This window comes from Liolophura sinensis, chromosome 6 (assembly GCF_032854445.1).
Source record: "Liolophura sinensis isolate JHLJ2023 chromosome 6, CUHK_Ljap_v2, whole genome shotgun sequence".
Classification (NCBI taxonomy): domain Eukaryota; kingdom Metazoa; phylum Mollusca; class Polyplacophora; order Chitonida; family Chitonidae; genus Liolophura; species Liolophura sinensis.
The window spans coordinates 76,153,650-76,169,642 of NC_088300.1; the positions used below are offsets into that span (position 1 = coordinate 76,153,650).

At 37.6% G+C, this 15,993-nt stretch overlaps 2 protein-coding genes across 2 annotated transcripts; both read right to left on the reverse strand.

Annotated features, from left to right (window-relative positions):
• Positions 1 to 1,873: 1,873 nt before the first annotated feature.
• On the reverse strand, positions 1,874 to 6,761 carry LOC135469180 (small ribosomal subunit protein mS26-like). Its single transcript, XM_064747721.1, has 4 exons — positions 6,457 to 6,761; positions 4,270 to 4,407; positions 2,810 to 2,933; positions 1,874 to 2,080 (listed from the first exon to the last, which is right to left on the reverse strand). Exons 1-4 carry the CDS (start codon positions 6,687 to 6,689, stop codon positions 1,925 to 1,927), a joined length of 651 nt encoding a protein of 216 aa, XP_064603791.1. The 5' UTR covers positions 6,690 to 6,761; the 3' UTR covers positions 1,874 to 1,924.
• Positions 6,762 to 8,465: 1,704 nt separating this feature from the next.
• LOC135467852 (charged multivesicular body protein 7-like) lies at positions 8,466 to 15,700 on the reverse strand. Its single transcript, XM_064745748.1, has 10 exons — positions 15,370 to 15,700; positions 13,689 to 13,860; positions 13,218 to 13,412; positions 12,827 to 12,897; positions 12,187 to 12,249; positions 11,683 to 11,731; positions 11,018 to 11,137; positions 10,590 to 10,694; positions 9,063 to 9,321; positions 8,466 to 8,961 (listed from the first exon to the last, which is right to left on the reverse strand). Exons 1-10 carry the CDS (start codon positions 15,645 to 15,647, stop codon positions 8,879 to 8,881), a joined length of 1,395 nt encoding a protein of 464 aa, XP_064601818.1. The 5' UTR covers positions 15,648 to 15,700; the 3' UTR covers positions 8,466 to 8,878.
• Positions 15,701 to 15,993: the final 293 nt, after the last annotated feature.

Sequence of the window (15,993 nt, forward strand, 5' to 3'; positions counted from 1 at the left end):
TAATCATTGTGCCGCCTAGTGGGTCAGATCCTAGTCTCTAAGACTATCTGGAACGCTGAAAATTTTACAAATCCAGCGGATGCAAGACATTTTCCTATGCAATATGGTTGGGAGGACCGTTTTTTTTTTCACCCATGCTGTTTGTTACTAAGGAGATCACGTGTTCCCCAGCTTCCTATCCGTCTTATAGAATTTTTGAATAGACAATCGCAGAATTCGAATGTCCACTGTGTTGAATTTAATTTGTAATACTCTGATTTTGCCTTTAGGCAGGTACCATAAATTACATGAGCAACATTCACAACAGACCTGGCAAATCTCTACAACACAGGCAGTCATAAAGTGGTCACTTGTTTATTCAATTTTACATTTCCATCTTTTCGAAATTAACTTTTGAAGTCAAGGGCTCGCTGAAACTATCAAGCCCTTGACAGATGGTCGAGGTCTCATGTTCAAATCTAGCTCTTGCTGCTTTGGCTGCAGCTTCATGTCAGGAGGATTTTCTGTCAGGTATCTAAGCAAGGATCGACCTGAGCATCAACCCTACAGCTTCGTTTAAGTGAAAAATTCTTCAGTGTCCGGGTACAGCGTAAACACCAATTAATTAAATAAATATATTAAAGATCAAAACCTTGTTACTCACATGCGATTGTCAGCATCAGATCTAGCCTAACAGAATTGCAACAGAGTGAAGGAAACCATAACCTCTGATGATATAACTGCATCTCCCTCTCGTTCAGTTACCTGAATTTGTTTCTTTGATTGGTGTTTTACACCGTACTCAAGAACATTTCACTTATACGACAGCCAGCATTATATGGTGGGAGGAAACTGGGACAGAGCCCATGAGAAACAAACGACCATCAGCATGTTGTTGGCAGATCTTCCCACTAATGGCCGAAGAGGAAGGCAGCATGAGCTGGACCAGAACTCACAGTGACCACATTGGTGAAAGGCTCCTGGGTCATTACGTTGTGCCAGTGTGCTAATCAACTGAGTCATGGAGGCTCCTACAGTTATGTGAATTGATCTGTTTCATTGGAATTAAAACCTTAATTAAAACTGCCTTCAGTTAAGTCTTGGCAATTACGATAACACCAGTAAATAGCACTATTAATGCTAGTCCGCAATCTACCAAATGATATGCTGCCATCGTTTTGTTGTTGCAGTCTCCACCAAATTGTTTCTTGTAGGATCCATGCCTCTTAATTATTCAGGAGGCCAGATATTTTAATTATATAAGCACCAGCCAACAGTTTTACAATAGAGTTGTAAGAATTGAACAAATTACTTCTTAGTTCAAAATGTCCACCATGACTAACCAGACTGATGTCCCTTATTTAAAACCTGATAGTTCAATGCAAAGTACCTTATAAATTCAAATTCAAATTCAAACAAAGTATTCGAAAACTGCATGACCCAGGAAGCATACCTGTACCCTAGCAAGAGTGTTTGCTATTACTTTTAATTCTTGTTAAAATATAAAATTCTTGAAAAATTTCCTTCATCAGCCTGTTAGTCTAGGCCTATCCTCAAAAGTGAAAACTTTTTCAGTCAATAGTCATAATAATTGGAAAACAATAAAACTACAAGATAGCTGCTTGGTTCTAAAGTAAATCTGATGAATGATGACAAGGTATCTCCAAGAGCTGCCAAGCTGAACTTCTCTTCTCTTTACATACTGTAATGTCTGCTGGAAGACCAATACATACTGTAATGTCTGCTGGAAGACCAATACATACTGTAATGTCTGCTGGAAGACCAATACATACTGTAATGTCTGCTGGAAGACCAATACATACTGTAATGTCTGCTGGAAGACCAATACATACTGCAATGTCCCCTTTCAAATATAAGCACAGGACCATATTAGTTGATACACAGTAATATTTTAATGAAGATAAAAACAGAATACATGTAAATGTTATCCAGCCTGCTCTGATTTCTTGGCATCTTTGTTCTCATAGGTCACTTTATTCCCTTCAGCATCAATAGCAAAGTTATAGTCCTTTCTCATATTTAGCACTTTCTCCACTTCTTCATCCAATGTCTCTTCTGTTACAAATGTCTTAGCCTGTTCCTGTAAAGACAAAAATGTAACACTTAAGAAACAAGCACATTTGTCATTATTATAACCATGCTCCAAAAGGAACTCCTTTCCCTATATTTCTGTCCACGTTAAAACTGCTTAATGACATAATTCTGTTGTGCAACATTAAATGCTGCACAATCTCAGCTCCTGAACAAATGATCTTCTCACAGTTCTCGGTAACAACATAAGTAAATGAATAAAAGCATTGCCATCCATGTTAACTCGTGACTGCTTAATTCTCAAACATAAGGAATGTTTCCTTTTAAATAGGAAAAGAAAATTATTAGTACATATTTATGTTTGGGGTTATATATCATACTTAACAAGGAGTCATTAGGTGTGAGTACATATACTCTGTCTCATTGTGGCAGGGCGAGTCCATGCCGCCAAAGTACTGCCGTCTGTTAAGTATAATGCCAAAAAGACACAGACATTAGGCCCCACCCAGTCACATTATACTGACACCAGGCCAACCACTACTGTTTCCTTGCATAAGGTCTTTGGACTTCAGGAAATCATTACAGTAAAACATTAGAGACAGAGGCTAATGGTGGAACTAAAAGGTACATACATGTCCAACCAGGTACTTGTGCAGAGGCATATTCTTAAAACCTCAATTAAAAATGAACCTAAATCATTTGCATGACTTCTCTACTATGACAGGCATCAAAATGTTGATGGGTTGAGGAATAGGACAGGTTTAAAACATATCCTTACACTTTCTAATTGGACATATCTGCTGGCCTGTTCCAGCATCTCCAGCTCTTCATCTTCCTCTTGCTCCTGTTCCTTTCTTTTACGCAACTGTTTAGCAGCCACTTCTTCTTTCTGTCGCTTTTCCCTGTGAAAGAGATGTAACAGGTATTAACACTTAGCTTCACTTTGTTTGTTATACATCCCAATATATATACATGTATTGACAATTATGGTTAACTGCAATGTTTATTTAATTATACCAGACAACTCCAAACAAACCTGGACTTAGTATGTAATACTTATATCATAACCTATTACTTTACCTATCCAATACACAAGAATGCACATATGACTGACAGCATATGACCCAGCAATAAAACCCTGTTGAAAAAGAAAGCTCCTGATAAAATTGCGTGTAAGACCATAAAAGGCCTTTATTTAAAATTTACTCGAAGCCATACCACTAAGGTGTTTACTAAGGGAGGCATTTTTCTTTACCTTTCCTGATACAAAGAAAGATTGAAAAGGAGTAGCAAATTTTCCTCACAGTAGATCTCCTGTCTTTCTCCCAAGTCAAATACACTCACCAGAGATATTAATACATATCATGTTCTATACTTTCAGCTCCTGTTACACACCTTTGGACCATATACTCAACAGAGATTTTAATACATATCATGTTCTATACTTTCAGCTCCTATTACACACCTTTGGACCATATAGGCTACTCAGCAGAGATTTTAATTCATATCATGTTCTATACTTTCAGCTCCTGTCACACACCTTTGGACCGTATACTCAACAGAGATTTTAATATATATCATGTTCTATACTTTCAGCTCCTGTTACACACCTTTGAACCATATACTCAACAGAGATTTTAATACATATCATGTTCTATACTTTCAGCTCCTGTTACACACCTTTGGACCATATACTCTACAGAGATTTTAATACATATCATGTTCTATACTTTCAGCTCCTGTTACACACCTTTGGACCATATACTCAACTGAGATTTTAATATATATCATGTTCTATACTTTCAGCTCCTGTTACACACCTTTGAACCATATACTCAACAGAGATTTTAATACATATCATGTCCTATACTTTCAGCTCCTGTTACACACCTTTGAACCATATACTCAACACAGATTTTAATACATATCATGTTCTATACTTTCAGCTCCTGTTACACACCTTTGGACCATATACTCAACAGATTTTAATACATTTCATGTTCTATACTTTCAGCTCCTGTTACACACCTTTGGACCATACACTCAACAGAGATTTTAATACATATCATGTTCTATACTTTCAGCTCCTGTTACACACCTTTGAACCATATACTCAACACAGATTTTAATACATATCATGTTCTATACTTTCAGCTCCTGTTACACACCTTTGAACCATATACTCAACAGAGATTTTAATACATATCATGTTCTATACTTCCAGCTCCTGTTACACACCTCTGGACCGCAACCTCCGCATTCCACTGTCTGTTTATCTCCATCAGTCTCCTGTGCTCTTCCTCTTCTGCTCTTTGCAGTTCTTCCTCACTAATATCTTCAGTTTTAATGTCTTGCTGCCACTTAACCAAAAATGTTCTGTAAATTGAACATACAACTATTGTACAAAAACAGCCTCAAAGTTTAGCCTAGGAATCCCACAATGTGTGACTAAATCTGTATCTCTAACTTATGACATGGTTTCTTTCACCACTCAGCAAACTGATTTGTTTGTGATGACATTGCTTCAATTCTTTCCAGACATCTTCTAGGTTGTAATAATTCATATTAGTATTTCTGAAGGAACAGATAACAGCAAACCATATGCTCAACACTTCAGTCACTGCATATATTTTGACCCCTCTACAGGATTCCAATCACAGATGAAGGATTTGTTCCAACGATACACTACCTAACTCAAATTCACTTAATTCTCTTAAAATTTTTCACCTTGAAATATTAAAACAGTGCATTTATATTAAAAATGAAAATACAGATAGCATTTAATCTCTCCAGCATTAGATGCAGAGTGAAGTAACTCTTATTGAGTAACAAGAGTCACAAAGGGAAGCAGTCCCAAATGTGTCGGATTGACAGTAAGGAATGTTTACCACTGTTCACATGTACATTAAATCTTCCCTAGAATAAATCAATGTCAGTCGCACGTTCCTACATATGAACTAACCTGTTCTCGGATTGGCCAAACCAAAAGTAGTCCATGGCATTAACGCAAATTGACCAAAAAAAAGGGTTTACTGTACTCCAGCCGCCATCTCGATAATGTGTGTTTATTTTTAATGAACAGACGTGATTGCCATGGATGCTTTTAGTTCGGCAAATATCCCAACAGGTTAGTTTATATAATTAACCACACGGTTGACGTCAATTTACGCTTGGAAAGATTTAATATGTCCGAACACCATCAATCTGACACATTTGGGGCTGTTTCCCTCTGTAACTCTCTCAACTGTGTTGCTCGATAAGAGTTTCCCCACTCCTAGCTCTGACGGGCCAACTCTTCAACCTAAAGGATAACGGCCCTGATGCCAACATTGCTACCTGACATAAATGCCATGTTGCTCTTGCAAGTTCTTGATAACCCGAGATACCTCACAAGAAAATCATTCACTTGCTCTCAGGTCCTTCCAAAGTCAACAACAACAAACCCACAAACATCGGCTCTTTACGTCGGAAGGACCCCGAGGGCAACTGAGTGATTTTCACACCACGTGACGTGGGTTATCGAGAACTTGCAAGATCAACATGGCGGTCGTGTTATGTGCGTAGCAGCGATGGCCATGTAGTTTGTGGTTTTCCTGGATTTACTAGCGATGGGAAGAGGAGACATCTGAGCAAGATAAGCATTTCAGTCAACTACAAGTACAGACAGACACTTTTATCCACCCCAATATCGATGTGTGATGGACAGCATGTAAACCAGGAACTGTTATATGATAGGTAGCATTATTGGATTCAGTTCTTTTATTCTTAAAGGAGAATAAAATTTAAATATCAATTAAATACCACTGAAAAGAATATGTATTTCCTCGCAGGTGCATGCCAACATCCACTGTGGGCAATTCCATTTTGCCTAAAAACTAGTCCTGAAGTCTTTTGTGTTTGGAGGAGAATTGCTGTCGGAAACCGACGAAGTGCAGTTTGTGGTAGAACACTTCTTCCCTGTGGGTTGCAAACAGTACAGTTTGTTATACGCTTGACGATCGGGAAGCCGGAATGTTGGACGTGGGTTTCGAGTTTACACGAACAAGCCGGCAGTTTTAACGACTCTCACTGGCTGAGAGGCAACACACCCCCAGCATAAATTACAGAGTGTTAAAGATGGAGGACGCCATGGACTCAGCAATTTATGCTTTGCGGTGTTCAGGCTTTACATGTATGTCGATGATAAGTCGCAAAATTATGCAGCAGGCATCACCATATAGAAAAAAAAATGAGCTCTTTTCAGCCTATAGTGTCATGTTATTAAGTTTTCTTCTCCTTTAAGGATGAAGAGACGGCCCGTCAGAGTTACCCCACTCCGTAACTACGTGTAGGCCTATCTCCAGCGTGTGCTGGGTGCGCGCTTACAAAATAATGCTTGCTGTTTATACAAGGTTACAGATTCCTCGCAAAACACAATCAGAATACCTGATAGTCTTTAACTCGGTCCTATAACTGTTAAACTCCTTGAACAATTCAACATCTTCCTCTGCATTAATTGGAGTCGGTTCTCTAACGTTGAAAACTTTAGTTTTAGCGACTGGGACCCATCTTGGCTTTCTCCATCGCACTTGATGCGTCAGATTTGTGTTGTTCAAGCACGGATAAGTTCGCCTTGTCACAACTGTTAACTGCCTCATTAAGCCACACAGACATGCCATTGTCAACACTACAACTGAACACTCCGTCAAGACTTCTATCAAACCCTCACAGAATGTCAGCACTGTTGTATCCTCCACTGGCGACCAAGCTGCTTTCTCATAGCCAACATCGATGTAACGTACGATTTGATTGGCTGATGCAGGCTGACCTTGCGTCCAACATCCAATGGACAAACTACTCACAGTGCACACACCGAAATTGACAGTAACACAGGTCTGCCCCACGCAACGTCCCTACATGTATATGACTGATAGGACATGTCCATATCCTAGTCTGGCAATCACAACAAAACTTCAGTTCCTGATAAACGTAAAATTCATTAATAAACAAATAAATGTAAGTAAATAAATGAACAAATAAAAAACAGGAACACACTGTTTCTCAAAATAATGAGTTTATTGCTTCAAGTTCTTCAGTCACTGAATTTTAGCAGCAAAATTACATAGCGCCGGTATTAGGTAGGTCTGCAATGTTTTCACTACACTGATACTGTTATTTACAAAGGCGGCATGCTCTTTTAATTAAGCTGGTAGGCCTGTAAGTTATCAAACACTCACTATGGCATTGACTATGGAAGGGAATTTTCTTATTACATATAAGACATGCACTGTGGACTGTTATTACATATAAGACATGCATAACAGCAAGCTGGTTTTACAAGTAAAAGATTTCATTCTTTAGATTTTCAGCACAAACGGCCTTGAGATTCATGGTGAAATGCTTTGTACGTGTAGTTTTATAACACCACTACATGAATAAAAGGTGGGCATTTAGAAACTAGACACGTAGGGCTTCCCTGATCCATGACACATAACTGCATTATACTCTACCAACAGAATGAAATGTGAGTCCATTTGTTGAGTCAGTGAACAAAGCTGTTATGTCACCACAGATTTGATATCATACAGTAGTATGTCTACATGTACTAAAAATTAATCCATCTCCCAACACTTAAACATTTATATATGTATAGTATAAGTCAGGATTTAAGTTCATGAATGAAGGATGAAAGTAGGACACCTAGACAAGTATTAGCCACACTTTCTCAATACTCAGGCTGATTATGAAATTTCTGCACTACATAACTAAATGCTTACACATTTTCATGTGGACTACATGTAACAATGATTTGTATGATTGAGGGCATATTTTCTAACAAAGATGATGACAGGCATGTATGTAATAACCTGTACCAACTATTCTTGTAGACCACATGGATGACCGAACCTCTGATAGACAGCCAGCTTAGTGTTTAAAAAATTATTTGCTGTACATAACTCAACCATATTATGAGAAATTGGGTAAGTTGGTAGGGCATTTTTGTTCTATTTTGGCTAATCAAAATATTTGTGGAGCCACATTAAATGACACCATGGGATACTGTGAATGGTCTGGGTACTTTTTGTGTGGACACAAAACTGTTTGACTTTACATTTTCTTTCTCTCTACTAACTATTACTGCATGTATTTACTTTTTACACACTTACAGAAAAAGAAAAATTACAGCATTATGTGACTATTACATGAGTCAAGAAGAAAACCAATAACTTTTCCACTCTGATCTATGAGCTCTTTCTGGTACAATAAAAGATAATTGTACAGTGCAGGTCATCAAAAATGTCATCATCGGTTGTAACTTGTACATACACACCCTGTAGATGATGCACAACTTAACACACATTTTCTTTGTGTACAAAACAAGCTATCTGATAAGATACACACAGGAAAAGTTATTCACAAAACTATATGCATGAATAAAATATTCTGAAAACATCACAGCATCTGAGGCCTCCGATTTTTTGCTCAACCAATTTTTTATGTGCACAGTTATCGCCTCATGGGTTACAAACTTCTTAATAGTGCCCTTCATGTGTACCCAAAGTTACCATTTAGACAAAGTAGGCACTAAAGCCAAAATATATCTCCACTGAAATCTCAGTGATTATGGTCATCTCATTCTGAAAACATTGGCTCTTTCTCACCTCATCTGACTCTAGAAGTTCTTGATTTCTTATCACAATCACAATACATTTATTAGGAGCCAGGGTTTCAAGCATTTATCACATTTCATGCCAGGATCGAAGCTCACACAAGATGCAGTCCTCTTTATTCACGAGAAGATCAAAGCTTATTTTGCTTGGCAGAGTCAATAGTCAACTACATCTTGATGGCACACATCACTTCACTGTCATGACAAGATCATAGGCTCTTCCTGCCTCTCTGAATTTCTAGGGTTCAGCTGAAAGTTCGGCACATCGGGCAATTGAAGGGCTAGAAAGACAAAAAAAAAAAGAAACACTTTATTCATTTACAATATATTATACCAAATTAGTCAGAGTTAAAGGTAAAGAAAATGAAGTTTGCATGCTCACTGGTTTCTGGTTGATAGAGACTCCTGAGCCTGCCCTCAAGTGAACTCAGATCATCTTCTGACTGGTTGACATTGGTGGGCTTGGAAGGTGAGACCGACTGGGCTGGTTTGACAGGCGAGACAGGCTGAGCTGGTTTGACAGGACTGTCTTCAGCTAATATTGAGTCTAACTCAGCTTCAAAGTCATCTTGTGTCATATCCCAAGAACTTGGCTGGAAGTTTCCTATGGTTGCTGCAATTTCCTCTTGATCCTGAGTAACCTATAACACCACCATCAAATAAACTCTTGTGATAAAAATCACCGAATGACATGTATGTGACATTGGACTCTATGAGGTTCAAGTTAGAACTCTATAAAAAGTCCAACTGTATCATGTGACATGTCAAAAATGGCAACTATTTTTGATCACATTTACGACAACATGTGTGTCTGAAAAAAGTTAATGAAATGAAAAAAGTAATGAAAAATAATTCAGACTTGACCAATGACTGAAACTTTTTTAAACCACAGAATTCAGTGGTAGAAAATATGAATGTACACATTACGATAATGTTTGGTAAGTGTTGTGTGATATCACGCTGAAATCCTCCTACAATATTTGTCAACACTGAACTGAAGAGACGAACAAAAACCACTGCAGAAGACATTGTCAGGGAAGAAGCAAAGAATATAAAAATGTAACATAAGAAGACACTCATGTGCAATGTTTTTCTGGGATTTGAAATATGGATAAAAATGAGGCAAGCTGTAAAGAAATGTGATATGTGACTGGTGATGAACTTCTTCAGCTGGATACGACAAAAGCGTGTCGTAAATAGTGCAAGCCATTTTTTTGAAAAGTTTCACTGATATTTAAGATGCAAATAAACCCCCCAAAACAGAACTCAATACTGCAATCTTGCCATGACAACGAATGTAAATATCCACACTTCTATCTGTAAAAACAAGGGGCCTCTGTGGCCAAGGGGATTAGCACACCAGCACAGCACAGTGACCCAGGGGACTCCCATGAATGCGGTCGCTGAGTTCAAGTCCAGCTCATGCTGGCTTCCTCTCCAACTGTATGTGGGAAGGCCTGTCAGCAACCTGCAGATGGTCGTGGGCTCTGTTCAGTTTCCTCCCTCCATAACGTTGGCCACAGTCACATAACTGAAATATTCTTCTGTATGACGTAACACACCAATCAATTAAATAAATAAATAAATCTGTAAAAGCAGTTCCACTGTATATTTCACTCTTAAACCACTCCATATCCATATGAGACAGATGAGAAAGTCATTAAGCAATTTTTAGAAATTAAATTTCCCATTTTAGGTACTAGAGGCCAAGGGTGTGTAGTCCACTGTTCACATCTGCACTTTGTGCACTAACTGGTGATGAGATACTTGTACTTTACAAGAGAACAATTGACAAACCAGCTTGGACCTGAATCCTCACTATACAAGAACAGGTAACCCACTGATGTATCAGCAAGAGTTGGATTTGAGCCCGCGTTCTCAGTGATGAGAGGCTATGGGACAGACTCACCTCCTGTAAGTTGTCCAGAACATCATCCACTCTGTCCACAGACAGCTTGTTTGTCTTCATGTAGCTCTTCAGTGAGGAGGTAGCTGCTTCATATGCCTCAATCACCTACGTAACATACAAAATAGCAGTCTATAGGTACAGTTACACAACCAGTACTCCAATATTTATCACTCTTTACTTACACTGTCTCCAAGAAACAGATTTAACAATAGGGAATAGACTCTACAGATGGGGTTTAATTCTACAATGGTGACATTTTTAATATATTTTTAATCTGATTTTTGAGGAGCTTAAAGGGATATAGAATTGACACTGACAGGCTGACAGTAGAACAGTGTAGGCATAGCCTGGACTTACCTATCTCTCACACCAGCCATTCAGACACGTTTCTGTATCCCTTTAACAAGTGACATAAAAAAATTACAAACCATTTTTTCTGAGACCGTGTTTTTGATGTTCTCAATCAAGCCATGGAAGATGTCTAAAGTCGCTAGCTTCTTGTCCAGTAAAGCCTGGGTTTTCTTCTTTTTTCTTAAAACACTCATTGCCTGAGAAGAAAATGATAATAATTTAAAAGCAACACAGCTAATACTAAATTTATAGCTTTATTTGTGTGATTATCACATTGTTGTACAAAAATGCAAAATTAACTGAAAAGAGAGACATAAACTCCATGGATATTCCACCTGTAATAGTGTAAATATTATATTATTATCTACATGTAGGTGAAATGTCAAGATATCATGTTTGTTATTATACTTTGACATTTCACATCCCAGATGGCATGAGCTCAGCAGAATGGCATCATAATTCAACTTTAACACTATTGAGTCATGAAACAAGTTATGACATCATACAAGACATCATGCTGTATATATGTCTATGATACACCTAAAAACAATGCATCGCTTGTTCAAATATACAAAATTATAATATTGTCAAAATATAAATAATAACCAAAATGTTGCATAATACTTTAAATCCTGTGTATTATTTCCACCTCTCACTCGATCAATATTTATGGCATTCAACATTCCTAATACAATACCCTCTCTATATACACATATATTACATAGATAAATCTTGAACTTACTGTTGACTTCAGGCCTTTCCTGACATACATCTTAGCTTCTTCTGTATACCTATGTAAACACATATACACGCAGTGAATAAAAGTAAGATACATTTAATACAAAAAGTAAAGCATATTTCTGAATTCATTTAGCCACGTTGATTGCAAGACTACAGTTACAATTCGTCCAGATAAATCATTATAGACAATACAGTTACCTGCGTTAACTAACGCATGGTTTGCATTTTGTGGAAACCTTATCATCTCTGAACCAAAATAACATCATATATAATACTTATTTATTTGAGTGGTGTTTTATGCTTTAACATTTCACTTCTACGACGAAGGCGAGCAATGTGGTGGGGGGAAACCATGCAGAGCCTGGGTGAAACCCAGGACCATTTGTGAGGCTGGCAGACTTTCCACCCACAAGCAGAGAGAAGAGAAGACAACATGAGATGGAGGCCCCAGGAGATTATACACATTTTCCACACAGCCCCTTCAGTGACACTCAGCAGAACTCACTTTTCAATGGTGATACTAAGGACCTCAGCTTCCTTCTCTAACATCTCATTTGTTTGTTGAATTCTGGAAAAGTTAACAAAACCACATGAAATATACATATTTCAGTTCAAGAAAAGATTAATTCTGGTCTGTCACTCTAATACATGAAGAGAAAGATAAGAAAAAATTCCTGTACCAAGTACCCATACAGCAGATTATCCCTGTAGCCTTTTTGTTCAATGTACTTCTGGTTAATGACATCTCAGAGACTAAATTTCTGTCCCAAGATTGTTTGACAACAACTCACGCAAAATTAGAAATTACCTGGTAAAAAGATTTATTTATTTGTTTACTTATTTATTAGATTTGTGTTTTACAGCTTAATCAAGAATATTTATCTCATATGACGACGACTAGCACTATGGTGGGTGGAAAGCAGGCATGGTAAAATATATGTGATCCTGAAAACAGTTCACCATCAAATACATAAGGCACTATTTTGCTTGTCATCAGTGACATCTTAATCAACTTTGCATAGTCTGTGTATGTTTACTACATGTCACCAGTAACAGTTTGCTATTACCTGGAATTTATTGTGGCAACAAGCCAAAAAGATGGCTCATGCATGACAACTCTTATTTCTATGGTAACAAATGCTTACCTGAACACCTTTGTTTCAATATCTCTTACTGGTGTAACGTAAGCTTCATTTTTCTCAGCAAATTTTACAACCTTAAATGATAGAATGAATATTTCATCTCAAGACTAAAGTATACATGTATATGAAAATCCAAGGTTAAACAAATTGAAAAAAAAAATGCTTAAAGCTGTTAAACTTCTTATTGGGCAAAATAGTTAACAAAAAAATTAACATTTCCACTCATACAATTAATCAGTGATTGGAAGAGTATGCAAATTGACAAAGTGTGAATTAAAATGATATTGCTTTCAACACTAACCATGTCTTTCACACAATCAAAGTAATACAAATGCTGTTAATTTCACTTGATGTATAAAAATCTACAAATTCCTTCAAAAAAAAAACAGCTTACAGTACAATTATTTTCTGTTTTGAAAATTAAAATCTTCCTGTCTTTTTCAAGCTGACGCAGGACAAGGTTGAATGTCTGGTCATCTGAAAACATGAACCCATATTTCCTCTTCAGTGTTGATATTTCCAGCACATTGTCCAGCATACTACATTCTACATGGGAATGATGTTGCTGTAAGAGTTGTCTTCCCTTTGACTGAAAATAAACACATTAGTGCATAAACTGTCAGTACAGGGATGTAAATGTTAGAGAAAAAAAAACCCATTTTAAAGATATTTTAGAAAGAACTAGAGCATTATAGCAGTCATTCAGTATATTGGAATACAAACATCTGTCAGTCCTTCTGAACACTTGGCTGGCAGCGGACTGCTTGAACACTGACAGTTTCTTCACTCATGGTATCAAAGTTAAAAATGTTTCACTAGTTTTCCAGGAAGGCAGGAGTATGTAATCTTATTATTTCTATCTTACCTGCAAAACTTCAACAACGACATATTGACCAGATCCATCATCTGGTGACCTCTGTAATAGTTTATTCACACTCCACATGAAGGGATTCTTGACAAATGTGTTGTACCCCCATGCTAACCAGCCTGCCTGATTCTGGCTGTCATAATCTGAGACTCTCCTAAGCTTTCCCATCCTGTAACACATACCCGTAGACCAGTTAATCAAGAATAGTCAGAATTTATTAGAATATGCACGATGTAATGTCCATATCTCCTTAGCAGTTGAATTTTAGCACAAGTGCCTTTATCACAAGTACATCACGGTGACAAGCAGAATTATATCAGTTCTACAATATTTTGTTTTTCAGAACTGGAAATGAATATATCACCATGCCAGATGAAGCCATAAAAAGATGACGAGTAATGTGAACCATGTTACATGTACATGATAATAGCATCACACCCAAAGAACGGTTCTACTTCTCTCTCAATTAAGAAATCTTTTCAAGGGAACTCCATACTTAAAAACTTAAAGACCTACTGGAATAAAATCAGTTTTTCAACACGTAGAGTCTGTCATATTGTTAGTCACTGAAGATGACTCACTCAAGCTTACTGGGCCAATAGGGAAGTTTCGAGTTCAAACTCTCTTGTTGTTAAGGATAAAATGAGACAAACTCTATCATACAACTTTTTAGGCAACCTGTGTAGACATTAATTCACCAATACACCTGTCTCGCTGTGTTTCAGAGGAACAGATGACCCTTCTTTCAACCGTTCAGTTCCTAAATTTTCTCCACTGTATAAATTATGTTTCTTGAACTTTTTCAGATGCAACTGTTATAGAGTCAAAAATAGTTGCTTAATGTTTTTCAAAAGCCACAGGAAACAGTAGGACTTTTTTATCTTTAGCCATAAGAGTTTGATCTCAACACTCTCCTATTGCTGGTCATACCAAATTACAACATTAGCTGACCATTAAGTCAGTTTTGCTTATTTCACGAGACGATACATCACAGTTTAAGACACTGGGCTGATGTCCCCGATTTTTGCTCAAGTAATATCATCTTATAACAAGCATACTCTGCAGATTGCAATTCTCATAGATCAGTCTCAAAATATTGCTGATGGTTGATATGTTCTTTGTTTTTTACCTTTCTAAAAGTATACTCACTTACCAACCTATCTGCTAGTGATCATACTTTTATTGGTCCAAATTTTCTGATTAGAGCTTGCAGTAGATATGGTGATAAGTTCTAGTCAAAAGTCACCCAATTTAAATTAATTAAGAGTTTCAGTGTGCATGACGCTTGTGATGTAAGCAGACCGTGCACACACAATCGCATGTACAAATGAAAGCGTGAAAGTAGAAGAGGTGTTGAACACTTTGTTCATCAAAACAGTGTTCAAAATGAGCTTACATAAAGGCAAAACTAATTGTGAACGAGGAGATGACTTAGTGCTTGGATGCAGGTGAAACATGAAGATAAGGCAGGAAACCCTTAATTTTTTCTTTTAATGGAGCGACTAGGTACTACCTTACATGTTGGACAAATATCAGCATAACATAACACACTGACAGAATAGTCCGACACTTCCTACAACGACACCTGTACATATTACAGGGGTACAGTATGTGTCTTTCTGGGCTTCTTTTGTGTAGAGTTAAATGCATAATAACACAGTCTTATTGACTGACACACCTTTCCATTTCTGTTAACACCGTGTCTAGCCCATTGGGAATCTTGCCTTTCCTCGTGAAAACATGAGAAAGAGTTTTAATGTCAATTATTACTTCGTCACAAGCTTTGCAACGTTCAATGATTAAGTTAGTCCAGAACTTCATTTTCTGTTCCCACGATTTAAGATACATCCCTTTGTCTCTGAATGGCGCAAACATAACGTTCATTTTCTCATCATTGTTCCAGTCAGATGGAAACGTGAAGTTGGGCTTTCCATGTCGATCCCCTGTGCTATTCATGCTGATTGTCGTTCAGCCCTAAATCTGTTCTAACGGTGTTTCAAGGCAAGTCACTCTCGTTTGTTGACGGTTTGTTTTGGCTGTCTCCTCAAAGGAGAAATGTCATGTACGTTGTTATGATCAGACTGCCCTGAGTGGAGAGCAAACTGTAGTCTCCACGTTTAGGGATTTGTCGGTACTCGCATCAGCCTACACTTCCGCGGAGGAAGTCGTGTGAAACCCATGCCCTATAACCTGCTATTTGTAGACGAGGTCAGCTAACCGAGGTGCGACCGTGCACAAACTCGGACGCACCCAGAACACGGAGAGTTAGGAGGAAGTACTGCTGACGTAAAACATCCTTGTT

Coding starts and splice junctions, on each gene's coding strand:
- LOC135469180 (XM_064747721.1), bottom strand. CDS start 6,689: ATGGCATGTCTGTGTGGCTTAATGAGGCAGTTAACAGTTGTGACAAGG. Junction 4,408..6,456: donor ACCGAGTTAAAGACTATCAG/GTATTCTGATTG, acceptor TTCAATTTACAG/AACATTTTTGGTTAAGTGGC. Junction 2,081..2,809: donor GATATGTCCAATTAGAAAGT/GTAAGGATATGT, acceptor TTGTCTTTACAG/GAACAGGCTAAGACATTTGT.
- LOC135467852 (XM_064745748.1), bottom strand. CDS start 15,647: ATGAATAGCACAGGGGATCGACATGGAAAGCCCAACTTCACGTTTCCA. Junction 12,250..12,826: donor ATTGAAACAAAGGTGTTCAG/GTAAGCATTTGT, acceptor TAACTTTTCCAG/AATTCAACAAACAAATGAGA. Junction 10,695..11,017: donor ACACGGTCTCAGAAAAAATG/GTTTGTAATTTT, acceptor TATGTTACGTAG/GTGATTGAGGCATATGAAGC.